The sequence below is a fragment of the Passer domesticus genome, chromosome 10, assembly GCF_036417665.1.
Source record: "Passer domesticus isolate bPasDom1 chromosome 10, bPasDom1.hap1, whole genome shotgun sequence".
Lineage (NCBI taxonomy): Eukaryota > Metazoa > Chordata > Aves > Passeriformes > Passeridae > Passer > Passer domesticus.
This window is the reverse complement of record NC_087483.1, coordinates 31954050-31971797: the sequence shown is the minus strand read 5'-3', so window position 1 is coordinate 31971797 and position 17748 is coordinate 31954050. Positions and strand designations below refer to the sequence as shown.

At 43.7% G+C, this 17748-nt stretch overlaps 1 protein-coding gene across 1 annotated transcript in view; it reads left to right on the top strand.

Annotated features, from left to right (window-relative positions):
- The window catches only part of TFCP2L1 (transcription factor CP2 like 1), a 35597-nt gene that overhangs the window by 430 nt on the left and 17419 nt on the right, over positions 1–17748 (top strand). The window contains exons 2-3 of the mRNA XM_064434987.1: positions 3990–4141; positions 16797–16873. Coding sequence (XP_064291057.1) covers positions 3990–4141; positions 16797–16873 — 229 coding nt within the window. The remainder of the gene's footprint in view (positions 1–3989; positions 4142–16796; positions 16874–17748) is intronic.

Sequence of the window (17748 nt, the reverse complement as noted above, 5' to 3'; positions counted from 1 at the left end):
GGGCTGGGGTAGCGCAGCTCCGGGAGGAGGTGCGGCGGCGGCGGAGCGCGGTCAGGGGAAAGCGCCTGCTGGCAGACTGAGGGGGCACCCCGCTTTCCGGGGACGGGATTTCTTTCTCTGCGTTTTAGGGCGATGTGTGAAAAGCGCAGAATTTCACTTTCTGAACTTGTCTAAACCAGCTTTTTCCTGCCTCCGCACAGTTGCGTTCAATTAAATGTGCCTAATTTAAGTACAAGGGCTGCTAAACAATAGTCTGTGACATGTGTAGCACAAACCCGTGTTTCCTCCCTCCAAACGATGTCAAAGCAGGCAACTTTGGGAGTTCCCTTTTTTGCTGGGTGCTTGTGAATTATTTGTTTTCTGAAGATGTAAAGCTCCGCCGTCGGCTGGTGGCGATTGCTGGAGTGGGATTTTGCTGAATTGTGGCAGTGGAGAACCTGGCTGTGGCCCAAGAACCCTGACTTTCGAATGTACCCCCAAATAACCACTCTTGAGAGAACATTGAGTTTGTCTGGGGAAGCACTTCGAATGCAGATAATGCTTCTCTTTCAAGGAGACACGCTATCTTGACTATTCCTGCTGCCTATCAGAATACTTGCAAAGGAATTTTTTTTGGACTAAATAATAATCTCCCATTATCAAATGATACAATATTGGGAGATTCTTGCCTTCTGGCAGCTTTTCCGTTTCTTCATACAAGATTCTTCATCTCCTCCCTCTGTGTCAATAACTCAGTTTCACAACATCAATGTGGCAAAAATCTTGTTCTCTCTTGCTTTGCACTTGCAAGTCTGATTAGTTTAGGACAGTGAAAATGGTACTAGCAGAGGAGCATCAGCATGTTTTCTATTAGAGAGTGTTTAGGGTGGTCAGGCTGCTGCATTAACTCCATGGATTTGTAGCAGGAATTCTGGAAGATCATCAGGTCTGGGTCAGGCTTTACTCCACAATATAAATTCTGTTTCATGGGCCAGAAAAATTATTAGCTTATTTTTGCTGGCTTGATGCTAGCTGGGGGATAAAGGATATCTGTTCTGTCAGGAAGGCTGCTGGTATGGAGGTGACCTGTTGGTATTTTAGGAACAAACTTCAGCTTTAGTGAGTACCTGTCTCTGTTAAGTGGTAGATTTGATCTGGGATTAAAATCCTTATTGCCGCTTTTATGGCAACTATGCCCTCAGGTGTTTCAGGGGAGGTTGGTTGAACAAAACCCTTGGTTTTTTATGTAGAGATGGCTGATTCTGGCCAATTCACTTTCCATGAGAACGTGTCAAGACATGCATTTCTAACAGGGGCGTTTTTCTGCTGAGCAGTGCCTTTCTGAAGGCTTTCCATACCCCCTTGTAGTGACTACAAGAAGCTGAAGTAGTACAATATTTAAAGTTGCTGTAAGAAAAGTTTGTGTAAGTTATATTTGCAGAGATCAAGAGCTTTCTGTGTATTTGAGACATCCGTGTAAGTTCTGCTGTACTTCAGTGGTATTTGTAGCTGGAGCAAGATGATGCTACAGAAAAATTCTTGTAAATTTTCATTCATTTCTTATGAAAACGCAGTAATGTTTTACCCTCTGATCTGTCAGCTGACTGAACTCTCAATTAACTTTCTCTCCTTCCAGGGATGCACACTAATTGTTATTTAAGTCCAGAACTGTAAATCTTTAGCATAACAGTGAAAATTGGGGGAGTTTTAAGGAGTTCAACCTATTTTTTTTTAAGGATAGGAACTGTTGTAAAAGCCTGTTTTCCCCTAAACTTGATTTGCAGCTCTTGAGTGAAGAGTTGAATAAGTGTTGTGGTGGCTTATATATTTGTAATTTAAAAAAATCTTTTGACCTCATTCTAAGTTCCAAACACTTATAATAAGGTCAAACGCTTAAGAAGGTCTTGACCCAAAGCAGTTAGACCAGAGGCCATTAGTTTAAATGCTCTAGGAATAAAAATGTGATTAACTTATGTGGCTGTGTTAGAGCTTTAATGTGGTGAAGCTTTCCAGAAACCGAGTCATGGATTCCTCCATGCTTGCAGAATTCAGTGATCAGACAGCTGTGCTGGCAGGTGTAGGGGTGCAAAGAACCTGATGTGAAATACGGCATTTAAATTTTGACTTCTCCTTGCCTAAATTTCTCAACTGTTTCAGGCGAGTACATGTACAAATTCCTCCCTCGACTGTTAAACCCGGCCAGATTTGTGCCCTGTTTCTGCCGAGCTGCAGAAGTTCTCGGGTGCTGGAGTTTTTGACCTGTTCTCATCTGTAAAGCCACAGGCATTCAGGGAGCATTGTGCAGAGCGGGTTAGGAGCAAATGTTGGCATCCTTAGGAGCAAATGTTGGCGTCCCGGCTGAGTGAGATGACTCCGGAGCAGTATCAGATCCTGCATGTGTGTGGAGCAATGCTATCTATTTCAGAAATCTACTGCAGGCATTTCTGTCACTTCATTGCTGCAGTAAATCATCACTAAGGAAAAAAAAAAAACAAGCTCTTTGTGGCAGCAGTTAGGCAAGAGCTGTGATTATGTCAGTCATGCCAGGAAGCAAATGGGGCTGGATGCCTTCGAGTGGCTGATAATACTGGGGGCGTGGGGTTGGAAGAGAGAATGGAAACAGAGATGGGTGTTTCTTTTCTTCTCTCTGCATCTGAAATGGCACGCTTTGCTCTCTGGCATTGTTTTCTGTTAAACAGGAGTACCTGTGTTTGAGCCAGGCACTTGAGCAGTTTACTCTAAACTGCTGCACTGTTTCACTGATGACCTGGGTAGCCTTCAAGGTTGTGAGTGTTAACAGTGGATCATTAACTGAACAGGCAAGGAAAAAATTCTTAATGCCCTTTCAGGTTGCATGCCTGTACATGCTGGATGGTTTTTCTTAGAGCATTTTGTGTATGGGGTTGTCAAAGGGAGAAGAACTACAGCCTGTGTAAAAATCCTGAGTCTTCACACATCTGGAAGAAATAGAGGAGAAAAAGAATCGCTTGTTCTGTATTGTCACCGTGTTCAGTATAATCCTCCTAATTTGGAAGGTTTTTAAGTAGGTGGACTCAATGGCTAATATGGTTCTTCAGTGTCAGACAGGCTGAGATAAGGATGCTTTTCCTGACGTCTCATTTTGTACTAATCAACTCATCATTTGTTGAGCTCTCAGCCTTGCTAATACCAGTTCTGCTTGGGGATTAGTGTGGGCTGGGATCAGCCTGGGACTAGATCAGCAGTCAGGTCACTATCAGCTTTTGGTAAAGAAGTGGGAGCTGGGGCTGTGTGCAGGTCCTAGTGGAGCTGCTCCCATGCACCTGTGTATGCATTTATGAAGGTCGCCCAGTGCTGACTTAAGGGCTGTGTGATTCCTTGGGACCAGGTTTACTAGAATGCAGGGAGAGAATATGAATAAATTAATCCAGCCGTTCATGTCATCATTTACCTGAATATCTCCTTTGTACACCAGAGCTGTGTCTGCTTCTCACCCATGGCTGCTCCTTGAAGACATTTCTCTGATCTGACATTTGGCTGTCAAAGTGCCCTTTCTTGCCTTTTATTTATTTATTTTGTGTGTGTGTATTTTGGTGGGGCTTTTTTATGTTTTTGTTTGTTTGCTTGTTTTTTTTTGTTTTTTGTTTTTTTTTTCTGGAAGGCTTTCATCTGAGAACATGAGAACTTAATCAAATATGTCCACAAGGATGAAGGATCTATTTTTGATTTTTTTTCCTCATCAAGAAGACTGCTTAACTGAAAAGTGAATCTGATGTATTAGTTAAAAACTTGCGTTACTTCTCAGACATACTCTGTTTTGGCAGTGCTATGTTTTGTGTGAGTGCTGATATCCTAGATGCAGAAGTTGCTTGGTTACGTTAAACAGGCCAAATTCTTCCTCTTTTAGCCATTTTAACCCGGTGTTTCTCTAGAGACCACCTCTGTTATCTCAGATCATGAGCCCCAGCTGCAGATTGAGGCTGGACTAGTCCATAAACTCTTTCTGACTGTGTCTAACTTGTGCGTTGCAGAGATGTCCTTGCACTGCCGATCTTCAAGCAGGAAGAGCCGCAGCTGTCTCCTGAGAACGATGCCAAACTGCCACCCTTTCAGTATGTCCTCTGCACAGCCACCTCCCCCGCCGTGAAACTGCACGAGGAAACTCTGACCTACCTCAACCAAGGTAGGGTCTGCAGTACACTGAAGGAGAGGATGTTTCTTGGGAACAGTTCGTGAGATTTGATCCCACACTTTGCCTTAGCAGGAGGGCAGCGGGATGGGAAGAGAGGGATGGAAGTGGGGAGGGGGGTGGAGGAAAGGAGAAATATTTAATTTTCCACATTTACATACCAGATTATCAACTATTTTACAATAATGAAATACCACTGATTTAATTGTTGACTTAAGGCAGTGTTATATCACGCACAGTTCCCTGTGGCAAAGTACTGGCTTGATCTCAGACACTTTAAGCTGCATCCGCCTGCCTTCATCCCACAAGGCCAGATTGATGAAGCAGATTGGACTGGGGAGGGCTCTTACCACTGCAAGTCCCCTAGCACTGCTGGAGGGCAGAGCCAGGGAATGATTTAGCAGGTATCCAAGGGCTGCTCTGAGGTCTGGGCAGAGTGACATCTCACAGACAGGCTGGCTGATGGCTCTGCTCAGTGCCTAACTTCACAACTTGCCAGAGTTCAGTGCAGCAAGGTCCTCTATAGCCAGCTTCACAGACTGGTTCATACTTCTGGATAAACACTTTGTTTCTGTGTTCTTTTTACCCCCTTTGGCAGCATTTGTGCAGACACACATGTGGTTGGTGTTCGGCTGTCGCTTTGCAGGACCTCCTGTGCATGGGTCTTGAGGGGATCAGACCTCTCCATGCACAGATTATGCTAAAATACATTTTCACTCAGTTTCTGCCAGGCTGTAAAAAAGGGCCTAACAACAAGCTGAAGGCTGTCTGCCCTTTTGCTGAGATCCTCTTCTGCCTCAGGATACTGCCTCATTTCTAAGCTTCATGCCCTGAGTAGGATGCTCACTTGGGTGCCTCCCTGGATAGGTTTCTCTTAACGCTGGTGGAAATTGGAGCCTTGACCTCGCTTGGACTCTGACCTCAGGTGCAGCTGGCTGCTGGATCTGTGTTGTCAGCTGGTAGGCCCATAGAACCCCCACAGAAAGCTCAGTGAAGTACTGCAGGCTCTACCCAAGGAACCAGGTTTTTCCTGTCACGTAAGCTGGCACTGTTCTGTCTCTGAGGATCAAAAGATGCTTGGGCTATGTGACTGTGTCATCTCAGTTTATTCATCTAAACACAGCAGATCCCAGGAGGTTATAATGGGGCATATAAATTGTGAATTCAGATGAGTCTTCCCGTGAAACACAATTCTCTCTTGTGTTGGAATAAAAGATTTTTTAAATGAAAATCTGTTGACAGCCAAGTATTTTAGCATACTTGAAGCAGTGCCTACTTTTATACCTTGGCAGGGAAAAAGTTAGACAACTCTTAACACAATACCATGAGTTTTTTAAAAAAATGTGTGACTGGAGCAGTCCCTGTTTTCCTTTGCAAAGCAAGACTATTAATGCCTTTTATATAGACCATGTTGTGTTAGGCTTTGTCCTGCTTACTATTGCAAGGAGTTTGCTATGCTACATCTTGACAGGGCTTCCTGCTTTATTGTCATTTGTTGGATATCATCTATCTTTCATCCCTCAAGGTGGGATGTGTCTTTGCAGAATACAGAAGAGCATGAAGCTGGGCAGGCCTGGAGGAGCAAAGCAGGGATGAGGCTGGCAGGAACTGTGCAGAGGGGCCGAGTTGGGAAGCTAGTTGGGTGTCTAGTTTCTGTTAGTGGGCCATTGGTGAGAACGTTGCCATGGGTTAAAAAGGGATGAGGATTTAAAGGCTCTGTCAGAAAATGAATCCCTGTAGTAGAGTTACGTTCTATGAGCTTGAGGAGATGTGTGAAGGGGACCTCAAGTCAGCTGAGGTTTCTGGAACCAGTGCTGATGGCATGGGAGAAGAACTAGCTGACTCCAAAGCACTGTGACCAAGCTACAATGCCACGTCTCATGAAGCAATTTAAGACCATTCCTTATACCTTATCATCTTGTGCTGGCTGTTAGCAAAGGGACACCTCTTGCACCTTAACCTCCCTCTGTGTTTATCATGGATTGGCCAAGCACTGTTACATAAACGTTCCCTTCTTGAGGGTTGTGATGGATTACTTTAGCAAATGGGTAACTTCATTAATGAATGTCCCTCTGCCTTGCCTGAGTGTCAGTCATGGCTGGCTTGTAGTAAGGTAGGTACAAAGGCAGTGGCTGTCCCAGCAGCACCAACAAAGCAATTCACATCCAGTGTGGTTGCTTTCTCAAGTTGTTAGTAAGGGCTGAGGAGTTTTCTGCTTGCCGGGTGATTCTTGCCACTTGCTGTTCAAATGTTCCTTCTCAGCTTTAGCTGTTCACCATTCAGTTATGACCTTTTGTCACTGTGAAGCAGCTCTGCTTCCTGCCTTGAAACACATTCTCTATATGTGACAGGTTCAGTAGTGATGAGTGGACCAGCTCAGGAATGTCCATATGTGGGACTGCATGGAAGAAAGCTCTGTCAGACCTGACCTATGGGCTGTGGAAAGCTGGAAGTACTGGGTAGCAAATTGAAGGCCAAGTGGCATAGCAGAGATAGAAGAGGAATCGGTGGAGAGTTCCATGTGAGATCTGAAAAGACTTCATGTGGGCTAGGGAGGAGGACTGTCCCGTGGCTGTGTTTGTGTGCAGGTGGGAGAGGACTCCAGGCTCGTGGAGCATAATGGCTTCTCTTGAGCCTTGCTTCTTGCAGTGTAGACCTAGAGGGATGGTCAGTGATGTCGAGGAGGAAGAGGTCTTTGGCCTGGGCTCTCCCTAAGGATGGAGGCTGAGAGGACTCTGGAGCTGGAAACCAGAGACCAGTGTTTGCAGAAAAGGGCAGAGGAGGGATTTGCGAGGGAGCATAACTGAGTGAGCTTAGCTGTTAAGTTGACTTGGGGACATTCAGCAGTGGCAGAGTCCCAAGTTTGTCTGCTCCAGTTTGAAACCATGAGTGCTCTCTGGCCACAACTCTAGAACCAGCCTGTAAATGAGGTAACTAGAGTCAAATCTGTAGCTTGGTTTCCAAAGGCTGACTCATTACACTTGTCAGTCCCAATCTCTTTCCTCTCCTGCCTTCCCACATTCCTTGGGAAACTGGAGCCAAATTGAACACAGTATTAGTTTGTTGATCCTTAGGGCAGTTCCTTCATTAAGAGGTCTTTACTGAATCCCAGAACGATTACTCATCTGATGGGACAAAGTACAGGCTTATTAGTGTGGTGTCTGAATACCACCCCACCTTCAGTCCATGAGACTGGTAAAGGTGCTGTCCTTGCAGTGGAAGCTGCTGCTGGCATTTCTCCTTTGGTCAGGGATCACATCTGTCAACAGAACTACACTGTCCAGAAGTCTGCAGCACAAACATCCTAACGTTTCTGGAACTGGCCTGCCTTTTAGCACTATTTCAGTGTCTCTTGTGGATAGGGATTTTCAAACAAACAATCGACCAGCAACCATATTACAATCCACTGCTTCAGCAAGATGGCTTGATGCAGTGCATATTCCATGGTCTGCAGTCATATGGGGTGTGGTTTGACCATGGCTGGTTGAAACCAGTTTCAAACATGGACAGAAATGGATGCAATGAAAGGTGGTTCCAGAAATTGCAGCAGGAGGAATGTGGAGGAAACAAGCACTGTGTACAGCAGATCTGAGAGGTAATAAATGTGAGGAATAAAGTCATTATTGTAAAAAGCAAAATGTCAAAAATCACAAAAACCTGAAAGTCATTGCCCAAGGGAATCAGCTTGTAGTGCCAGAACCACATGTGCACTGTGAGCTGTTTCAAGTCATGATTTTGTTTCATGACCAGTGTTGGGCTGGCTGAGAACTTCAGATGTTAGTTATTTCAAACAGAGGGAGGTTAAGTTTGGTGGCAGAGGGTCACTGAGAGCTGTGTGAGAGATCCAGCCCAGTGTCCCAGTGGTACTTCAGAGTAACTTGCCGTCATCTGCCTGTAAAGTTTTCTTGGGCTCTGTTCAGCTCTCCCGATCTGCAGTGTGCGACTTGTGGTTCTTGGCTGTGCAAAGATTTTAGTGTACAGCTGGCTAGGGTTTGGAAGGCTGGACACCTCTGCTTTATGATGTCTTCCAGGAGTCAGCCTTAGTGCCAGTCCTAGATGGCTCAGAAGACAAACAAGCCAAAAACTCAAGCCATGAAGGAAAACCACCAATATCTGAGAGAACTTGTGATTTTGGGCGCGTTGCTGTAGAAGTGCATTAGCAAATGATGCCTCATAAACCTAGTGATGGACTTGAGTCTGGATCCCACCTGAACAAAGGCTCAAATTTCAACCCCAGGCTGCCAAGGCATATATCCAGGTTCAAGATATGTGTGCATAAATGGTACATTTTAAATTGTGCTGCATTTAAAATCTGTTGGGTGTTGTCCTGCCTCAACTCAACTGCAGGTGTGCTTTGGTTGCTTCTCCAAAGAAAGATGCAGGAAGCAGTGGGCAAGAGGATGCTTTGGAGTAGATGCCTAATTGTTTGGGTAGGAGATGAAATTGCTTACAGCAGGAGACAGAAGAGAACCTTTGCCTCCCTTAAAAAGTCTAAAGCTCAAATTTGGTTGCCTAATCTACAGCAAGAGAACCCAGTTTTAAACACTGAGATTTACAGTAAATGAAAAAAGCTGTTTTATAGACGTTAACTCCTACGTAATTGAGTTTTTATGGGGTCACAACTGCCTGGATGTTTATACTTTTCCTGGAACAGTTCTTTATTTGCCTAAATGAAGTGTAGAGAAAGCAGAGTGACCAGCTCTGGCTGGGTGTGCTTCTGGTTTAATTATAGCTCTGTTTATGGGGATATTTTTGCTTTGTCCCATGCTAGGAGCTATCTCTTTTCCTAACAGCGACTGCCATCACTGACCAGGCTCTGGGCATGTGTAGGAGCTCTGCTGCTGGTGGCTTCTCCCATGTGGATAAACGTTCCACCCTTGCCTGAGATCACAGGCACAACAGTGGCTTTGTGCCATTGAGACTGTGAGTACCAGGTGCTCCCTGGTCCCCACCCATGCATCCTTTTTCCCATATCATTATGGGAGGTCATACTGCTCCTTGACTCCTTTTCACTCTGTTCTTCGGTTTGGATGGCTTAAAAAATGAAATGGCTAACAGTGCTAATTTGTCTTTCCCATTTCTGAAAGTGGCTTTTGGTGTTTTTGGTTCTTGTGGTGCACTTCGTCTTTGGAGAAGGAATTTGTCTCCTGCCTGACTTTGAAGACAGCTATGAGTAGGTTCTGGTGTCTCAGCTGAACCCATTAATTGTGCTAGAAGCAATTTCCCCATATGTTTGGCAGCTCTGTCTTCACTTGGCAGCCCAGGATAAACAACCCTGTCTCCAAACCACACCATCCCAAAGCTCACTATGAATCTTGCTTCAGATGACAGGGCACCTCTGTGTAAGTAGAGCATCTGACTTCTGTTGTCCCGAGGAAGCTAGAATCTCAGTTGTCTTTTAACCAAGAGGCTGTTTTCTATTCTTTTTGTAATCCTTTCTTCTGTTGCTAACATCTGGATGAAATTCAAATGGGATTGTGAGCTTGCTGGATTGTAGCCTGTGCACAGATCCTACTGGAAACCCCTAGACTGCATTTTGTTCCCCCATAAATCTTCAATATCTGTGAAAAAAGGGAGTGCTCAGAAGTTCCTCAGAGTGTAGTAAGAAGTATGAAAATAGTGGGAAGATTTTCTGATATTCCACATAATTTTTTTACTTTACCTCATTATCCATATCTATTCAAGATTCCTTTAATTATGACAGAGAATTTTCTGCCTGCGATTTTACAGGATTTTGTGTGAATGTTACTGTCGGTGTGAGCTGATGTAGTTTTCCAATTAGCCTCCTCTAATTTGTGCCCTAAAAGATCACATTTTAGGTAGCAGTAAGGAGCTTGAGAAATACTGTAGGTTTGACCTGATTGGCTGTTTTTGTAGGAATAATACACATTTTTATAAGAGAATGTACTTTTTTGGCTAAAGAGGTAGGGGAAAAAACACTTTTTTTCCCTCCCATTTGCTTCCCATGATGCATTTATTATGTGTCCCTGAAACTAGAACTAGAATTCCACAAGCACAAGTCCCAGCTTAGTGCCGTGTTCATGGCTGGTGTGGAAGGTACAGTCAGCTTTGATCCCATCTTCTTCCCTGCCCTGTGCCTGATTGAGCAGCCACAGGTGGGAGTGGGACTTGCTTCTCCCGGTTTCCTATTGCAGAAATGTGGTGAAGGAAGGGGCTTAACCTGAGGGCATCTAAGGGAGCTCCTAGGTGGGGTCAGGAGTCACTCAGCTCTTCTGCATCCCTCGTCAGCACCCTCACCCAGGACCATTCATTTTAGTTATCTGAAACTCAAGTAAATATTACACACAAAGCTACTCCTTCAGAGCTATAAAACCTGTTGTCCAAATTGACTTAAAACAGGTTGAAACCAGAAAAAGCCTGTATTTTTTACTTACACAGAGAGGGTTGAGGTTTTCTGAGCTGGACAGATGTGACTGAGATAATACTGAGTGTTTCAAGTACATGCTAAAGAAGTAGAGATACAGGAAGAAATTATTTTCACGGGGTAGGTATTTTTTCAGCTTTCCCTTGGAGGTCCATAATCTCTTCACTGATTAATTTGTATTAAAAATTAAAGTTTATAACATGGTTTAGATTAGGTGAGATCAAGTCTATGCAAAAGAAACCCAAGTGCTCCCAGTGAAGTTAGCAACTAGTAGTGTTTTTGTGTCCACTGGCTTGTTTTGTGTCCTTGATTCAAAGTGAGACTGTATTCTTCAGGGATTTAAATGCACCTCCCTCTCTTGAGTCTCATTGTAAATGAGGAGTGTTTCTGTTAGTGCCTGTTAGCTATGAAGTGTCACCACTGTAAAATAGACCATCTTCAAAAGTCTGTGGAGAGTAGGACTCAGAAAAATGTTCATATAGTAAATGAGCAGTGAAATTTCCTGCAGCAAACTTGGCTCTGAGGCAGCTCTTTGGCTTTCCCACAAGAAAGAGGTAGGGAAGTAGAAAAAGGAGGCAAGAAAATCCCCCTTGAGTTGGGGGCACATTGTAGAAGGAGGAAAAAAATAAAAGGGACTCTGTGGTGTGGTAGAATTAGGAGTTGAATTGCTGTGCTGTGTTCCTGTAGCATTGCTGCCCTGATGGTGGGGGCAAGCAGAGCAGGAAACCTTGGTGCTGAACTCCTGGGTACCAAAACACGGTGGAACTAAGGGGGTTTTGTGCAGGGGGAGAGGCAGGAGGCAGATGAAAGCCCAGACTGTCAGTGCTAAAGTAAGGCATGTGTAAATTGTGGTTCTGATTTCCACAGTACAAGCAAATTCAGAAGGAGACCACACAAAGGAGTTAATGAGCATTGGTCATGGCTGGACAGCTCAATGTAAATGCAATCTGGACACTGAATACCAGAAACTGAGAAGATATGGCAAGGAGGAAAAGGCTGGCTGTATTTACCCTGCTCCATCTCTGGCTGCTGTGTTGAAGATGGGATGTGGGGCAAGAGGGGCCTGCAGTGTTAGAATGACTCTAGTATTCCTTTTGCATTTCTTGGCCTTCAGCTTGTCCTCCTTTGCAGGATTTCCATGTTCCTAGCATAGTGGGAACTGCCAGGGTGGCCTATTGTGTAGCTGGTGAATTCAAAATATCCACTGGATAAACATCTACAGCATCTTGTCAAATGAGGCTACAGTAAGCAACTGCAGAATATCTCACTGTCATTTGTGGTTCAGGGATTGAGGGCTCTGCTTTTGCTTCTTGTCCTGCAGAGTGTCCACACATGGGACACTTGAGCAAGTCTTATGCTAATTTTTATTTTTGCTTGTGACTGGCTAAAAAGGTGTGTGTCATCAAGCATGCACGTTCACATGCCAGCTCTGCCACTCTTGTCTGTTTACCCTGAGGGTTCATTAATCTTTCTTGTCAGAAAAATCTTTGTGTGTGCCTGATGCCCTGAATAGTTGTTTGGCTGTTGCAAAGGTGGTCCTCCTGCCTGCTGTGGATATGCTTTGGTTTGGTATGATAAATACTTGCTTTTTTTTTCCCCTCTCCCCCTCCTTCTGCATGGTGCATTTGACTGTCAGCATTCCTTTGCCTTTATCTGTGCGCTCTTTAGGATGTCCATATAAAGTTGCTAAATGGAATTTTTATTGGCTTGGCTTAATAATCAAACAGTTTCCAGGCTGGTTCTGTCTAGTGCTGTGTGGATCCATTCTGAGAAAGGACACTGTTTTTTGGTTTTTTTTTCCCTTTTCCACAGATTTTTTGTTGGAGATACTGCTTATTCAAATGTTAGGGTTTAATTAATTTCTGGAAAGGCTACTTTGTTAGATTAAGTAAGGCCTGAGTCATATCAGCCTGGAACATCAGCATCCTAATTAGAAATTAGTGTATTGTATCAGTGTATTGTGCAGAAAACCACAAAATGCATAGTGCAAGTGGCCCTTGAAATGTAACACCAAAACAAGGAAAATCAAACAGGATATTGTGGTTGTGTAGTAAAATGACATTTGAACAAAGTGTAACTTTGAGCTTGAAATAGTGGTAATCTTTTGTATTCAGAAATTACCTATAATTTTTATGGCTGTCTAAATTCCATGGAAATCAGTAAGCTGTTAAACTTGTACCTTTTGAGCAGGTGAAATCATTCCTGTGTTGAACTAAATTATTTTTCATCTGTAGTAAGTGCTTGCCTTATTCTCCTGGCCCCACATTAAGTAGCCATGCCCACATTTAATGTGTGTTAATTATCAAAGACAATGCCAGTTTAAAAAAGTAAGGAGTCTATAAATCCTCCTTCAGATAGGTGGAATTGCTTCATGAATTATGAACCAGGAACTCTGTGGACCTGGGTGGTTACTGTTTTACTGGGTACTACTTTGTTTGAAAGCGAGTTGCTCAAACTCTAGCCTAGGAGGAGATTACATGAATTTCCTTTTGCCCAGAGAATGTCTGTTTAAAATAGGAATTACAGTATATTGTTACCTGCCCGGGTTTTTATTGGTGCCCCTTCAGCTTTCAATGAAGTTGGGAGACAAACTGCATCTGAGGAATGTGCTGTGGTTTTCTGAATATTATTACTGTCCTGTTCTGTGCCTGAGGTGGGGAAGAAGGATTGTGGTGAGTGAGGGGAGTGCTGGGTCACACAGTCGTGCTGGAGGCTGCTGCAGCATCAGCTGTGCTGGGGATTGCCTGCAAAGTGTCCCCTTGTTTCAGGTGGTGACAGAAGTGCTTTAGGTGCCCCTGTGCATGTGCCCAGTATTACACCTGACCTGGGCTCACTGTCGACTCAGCACTGGTATCCTCTGCTCCTGTCTCCAGCTTTACCACCACATGTTGACTTGGAAAGTTGTAGTCTGACCTGTATTAATCTGTGTTTTCATCTGAGACACATGGGAAAACTCAGTATGGAGGAACTCTGTATTTCAGCTTTGCTTTAGGCTCAGCTAGTTGTAGTCTGACTTGGGAACTGGAAGTGCAGATTGTTTAGTCATACTTAGAGACATGTTTCTTTACAGATTTGGACACCTGACTAAGAATGATCTGTTAGTGATGTAGTTTGAGCAGAAAACTGCCAGTGTGTGCCTGCTCGTGCTGGTGAGTCAGGATGCAGGATTTATAAGTGATCTGTGTATCAGAGCCTTGTGTGACTTCTTTGCCCTCTTTGACGCCAGGGGGAGTTCAGCTTCCTTCAGGTTAGATTGCTATTATTCACTTTATTTTGCAAAGGGATTTTGTTTTCCAACAGCCAGGTGGCCATTCTTTAGAGCCTTTTTTCTCTGCAATAATAATTGCAGGGCTGAGATTGTGATTCACCATTTCACTAGTTTTGCTGGTAGCAATGATGGAAAATATAGGGTGAACAAGGTTTGGAAGGTATTTTCCAAGGAAAAAGTATAATCCAAGCAGTTTGGTGCTATAAAAGTACAAGTATCTGAATGCTGTCCATGCTGATAAGTTCTGGGTACCATAAGCCACAAAGCAATGATTTTGCTGGAAAACTTTAAGGAGAATAAATTAAAAACCACATCCAGAAGATGGATATATAAGGAAGCTTTGAGGAATTGGGACCAAATTCTCACTGACAGAATTTCACAGGGAGGGGAAAATACCCTCATGTTTTCTGAAGCTTGGCTGGGAGCAGTCTTGTTTGATAATCATGTAGCAACTCAAGTTAAACATTCAGAGTTCAAGGGGAAAGCAGTTAGCATAAAATACCATTTTGATTGAGGTTTTTCATGGCATAAACTGCATTCCAGGGCTTCCATCAGATGACCCATATATCTTTCATCAAAGCATGTTATTTCCTCTTTGGCTTTCTGTTTAATATTAACTCTGTCTACATGGCAGTTTCTTTTCCACTGGTCCACAGGATCTGCTTCTGACTCTGAGGTGAATCACTGCTGTCAGGTGGAGATGTGTGGTTCCCACTGCCTTCTGCAATTCTGCCCTTATCCCTGCAAGGGGTCAGAGATGACACCTGCAGAGTTTTTGAGTGCTTGATGCTCGTTTGAAAGGAATATGGATGATGCTCTTATGCCTTTTATTTTCTTTGGTCTCATTGTAACTGAAGATAAGCAGATCAGGCTGACCAATCAGTGCACAAGGGTGTCCCAAAAACCTGCTCATTCCTGAGGTACTTGCTGCATGGCTGACAATGCTTCTGGTTTGACCATTGCCTTCCTCCACAGCACAGCTCATACCAATACATTTCACTGTCCTTGTTACCCCTGAGTACAGTCACAGATGTATTTTACTGTCTCTTGCTTTCAAAACCTAAATTAATATTCTGTAATGATTAATTAGCCTCATATCTGCATGGGAATGAACTGTTAAGTGCAAGAGATACTTGGCTGTGTGAATAGGTTCAGGATGATGAACTGTATCACTCTATAGCTGGTGAAGTGTATCTCCAGACTGAGCCACTGGGCAGCCAGTTTGTGCAACACAGATAAACATGTACAGCACATACAAGTACATAGTACAGCACATGTGGCACTTAGGGACATGTTTTAGTGGTGAACCTGGCATTCCTAGGTTAATGGTTGGACTTGATGGCCTGAAGGGTGTTTTGTATGATTCTGAGAGGATCCATTTTTTTAACCTGACCTTGATCTTTTTTATGCTAATATAAGAATATTGATTTTATATATATAAAAATTTGCCAAGTGAACAATATTAACTTGTATCAATGGGAACATTAGCAAGTCTTGTGAGTTTAAGTGTGGAAGACCTCAATTTCAGGACTGTGATTTACAAAATCCACTTTTGTTGTCTAGCAGTCTTCAAAGGCAGGTCACTGTTGTAATTTTGTTTTGTGCCAGGAGATGGGTAAAGATTGGTCCATGTTGCCATGGTTATTTTGGTACTATATATGGTTTATTCTCTGCTCTCCCCATGCCCTAAGTCACTTGCTGGATTCAAGGGTCATTTCCTGTTTGCAGAACTCCTGCAGGGATGTTGTGCAAACATTTGGGGCTTCAGTATGTCCTCTCTTGTCCTCCCTTTTTTTCTTTTCCTATCTGCCAGCCAGCTGAATAAGCACAATTATCTCTGTGCTCTGTAGATATGGTCTGTACCCATGTGGGTGGGATTCAAAAGGTGTTCTGCCTCTCTGACACATCTGCTGTCATAAGTCTTCCATTTCTAAATCTAGATCCAAAAATGTAGCCTTTTTGTCTCTGCTGGTAGAAGCTGCTTAGAGGGAGATAGATCTGCTTTGCAGTTTTCTGCAGGGCCAGTTCTGCAGAGATACTGGTTGAGCCAGAAAAACCAAACCTCCTTGGTGCCTGCCTTGTCATACCCTGTGCATTTTTCTGGAAAAGGGAGGATAGCAAGATGAACAGGAAAAGCTAGCTATAAAGTACTTATTGGCTCCATTAATCCTAATGATCCTAGCCTGCCTTGGTACTGGTTGCAGGCTTATTTTAAAGACTCGGTGTAGTACAATGAGCTTTTGTACTGTCTTAGTCATTTCTGTGCATGAGGTGTTGAGACATCAATCTCCTTTGTCTGCTGTCAGCCTCAAAGAGATGTTATTTCATAAATCAGTTAGCTGAATTCTGTTGAACTGACTGAATTCCTTATGTGACACTGGTGGTGGGGTGGTGGAGTGTGTATTCTCTTCCTGGAACTGGTCCTTGCACATGCCTCCACACACGTCTGAAGGAATATTTATGCCCTTTGCAGCAACTTTCCAGGCCTTATGAAACAATTTTTTTTTGGTGGTTTACCAAAACACCTTACAGGCCTGACTGCTCCATGAATATGGCAAGATTTTCCCCAGTTGCCATCCTCTGCAGAATTGTTCCTGGACCTGTTGTGCCAGCACCTCTTCACACAACCTTTGCTTTGTCAGGGACAAACAAAGGGACAGAAAAAGGCAGTGCTGTTACAGCCATGTGGCATGGGGGGACAACTGCCTCAAGCATCCTGGTGACTTTCTGGAGGGTGACCAGAAAACCATAGCAGCCCCGGGAGACAGCTGTAATTGATGCCCTAATGGAGAGCTTTTAGCTGCCAAAAGGCAAACCTTCCCCTCAGATTTCTGCTGTGCTTTAATGCCTATTGATTGCTGGGGCAAATGCATTATGTTAGCAAAAATAAGCTTTCCCTGATCAAACGTATGCTTTATCAGCCACATAAATGCCAGCATGACTCTCTCATTGCTACAACATATTAAACACCTTGGAAATGTTTCCTTAAACTCTAGGTCAGTCTTATGAAATCCGTCTACTTGAGAATAGGAAATTGGGAGAGTTTCAAGATTTAAACACAAAATATGTAAAGGTAAGGAGAAATATAGATTTCTTTTCTTCCTGCTACTACATACAGCCTTTAATGAAGGGCCTGACCTTGCTCCCACTGAGACAATGGAAAACACTTTGCCATTGTTTTTAATGGAAGCAGGGGTGATGGAGTTGTTGAGTGCTAGTTTCATGGGACTATGCAGCTTGGCCTTGCAGGGCTTCAGGGCAACCTTTATTCTGTTTGCGGTCATGACCCCAGAGTTTCACTGTGAATATTGGGTTCAGGGGAATCCCAAAGTTCAGTGGTGAACATGGTCAAAGCTCTGGAGAAGGCAGACTTGTCTCCCTACTGAATCACAGCAACATGCCTGGGTTATGTGACAGAAGGAGGGCCCAGGTGTTTACATAGTTCTGCCAGGCAGATTCTGTATAGCTGCAGTTTACTTTGGTAAATGGGCATAATGATGAACGTATAGAACTTAATAATTTGGTTTGGGGGACTTTTTCCTGTTTTTCCTCTGCTGCCAAAACAGTTCAAATTCAAAAACGTTGGTCTGGACCCTGGTTCTGGATCCAACCTTCAATTCTTGGCTTTCTGCCTCAGGATTTCCTTTTTGAAGTGGGAACTAGTTGCAAAATTTGTATTCCAGTTTGGATTTGTTGTCCAAGTTTAGGCCATTCCCTATTAATCTTCTGGCCCATTTTGGGTAGTATGTGGATTGGGATTCCAATTTTGCAGGTGTTCCCACTATGGCTTGTTTGCATCTTGAAGCTAGGGTTTGATTTGGGCATTTCTCAGGTTCACTGGCAAAAGTTGCTCACTCACTTGATACAGAAGTCCCCAGCAAGATTGTGGGCTTGAGAAACTGGGATGTTAGGGGTCATTAACTCATGTAAGTATAGCACTGTGAATAC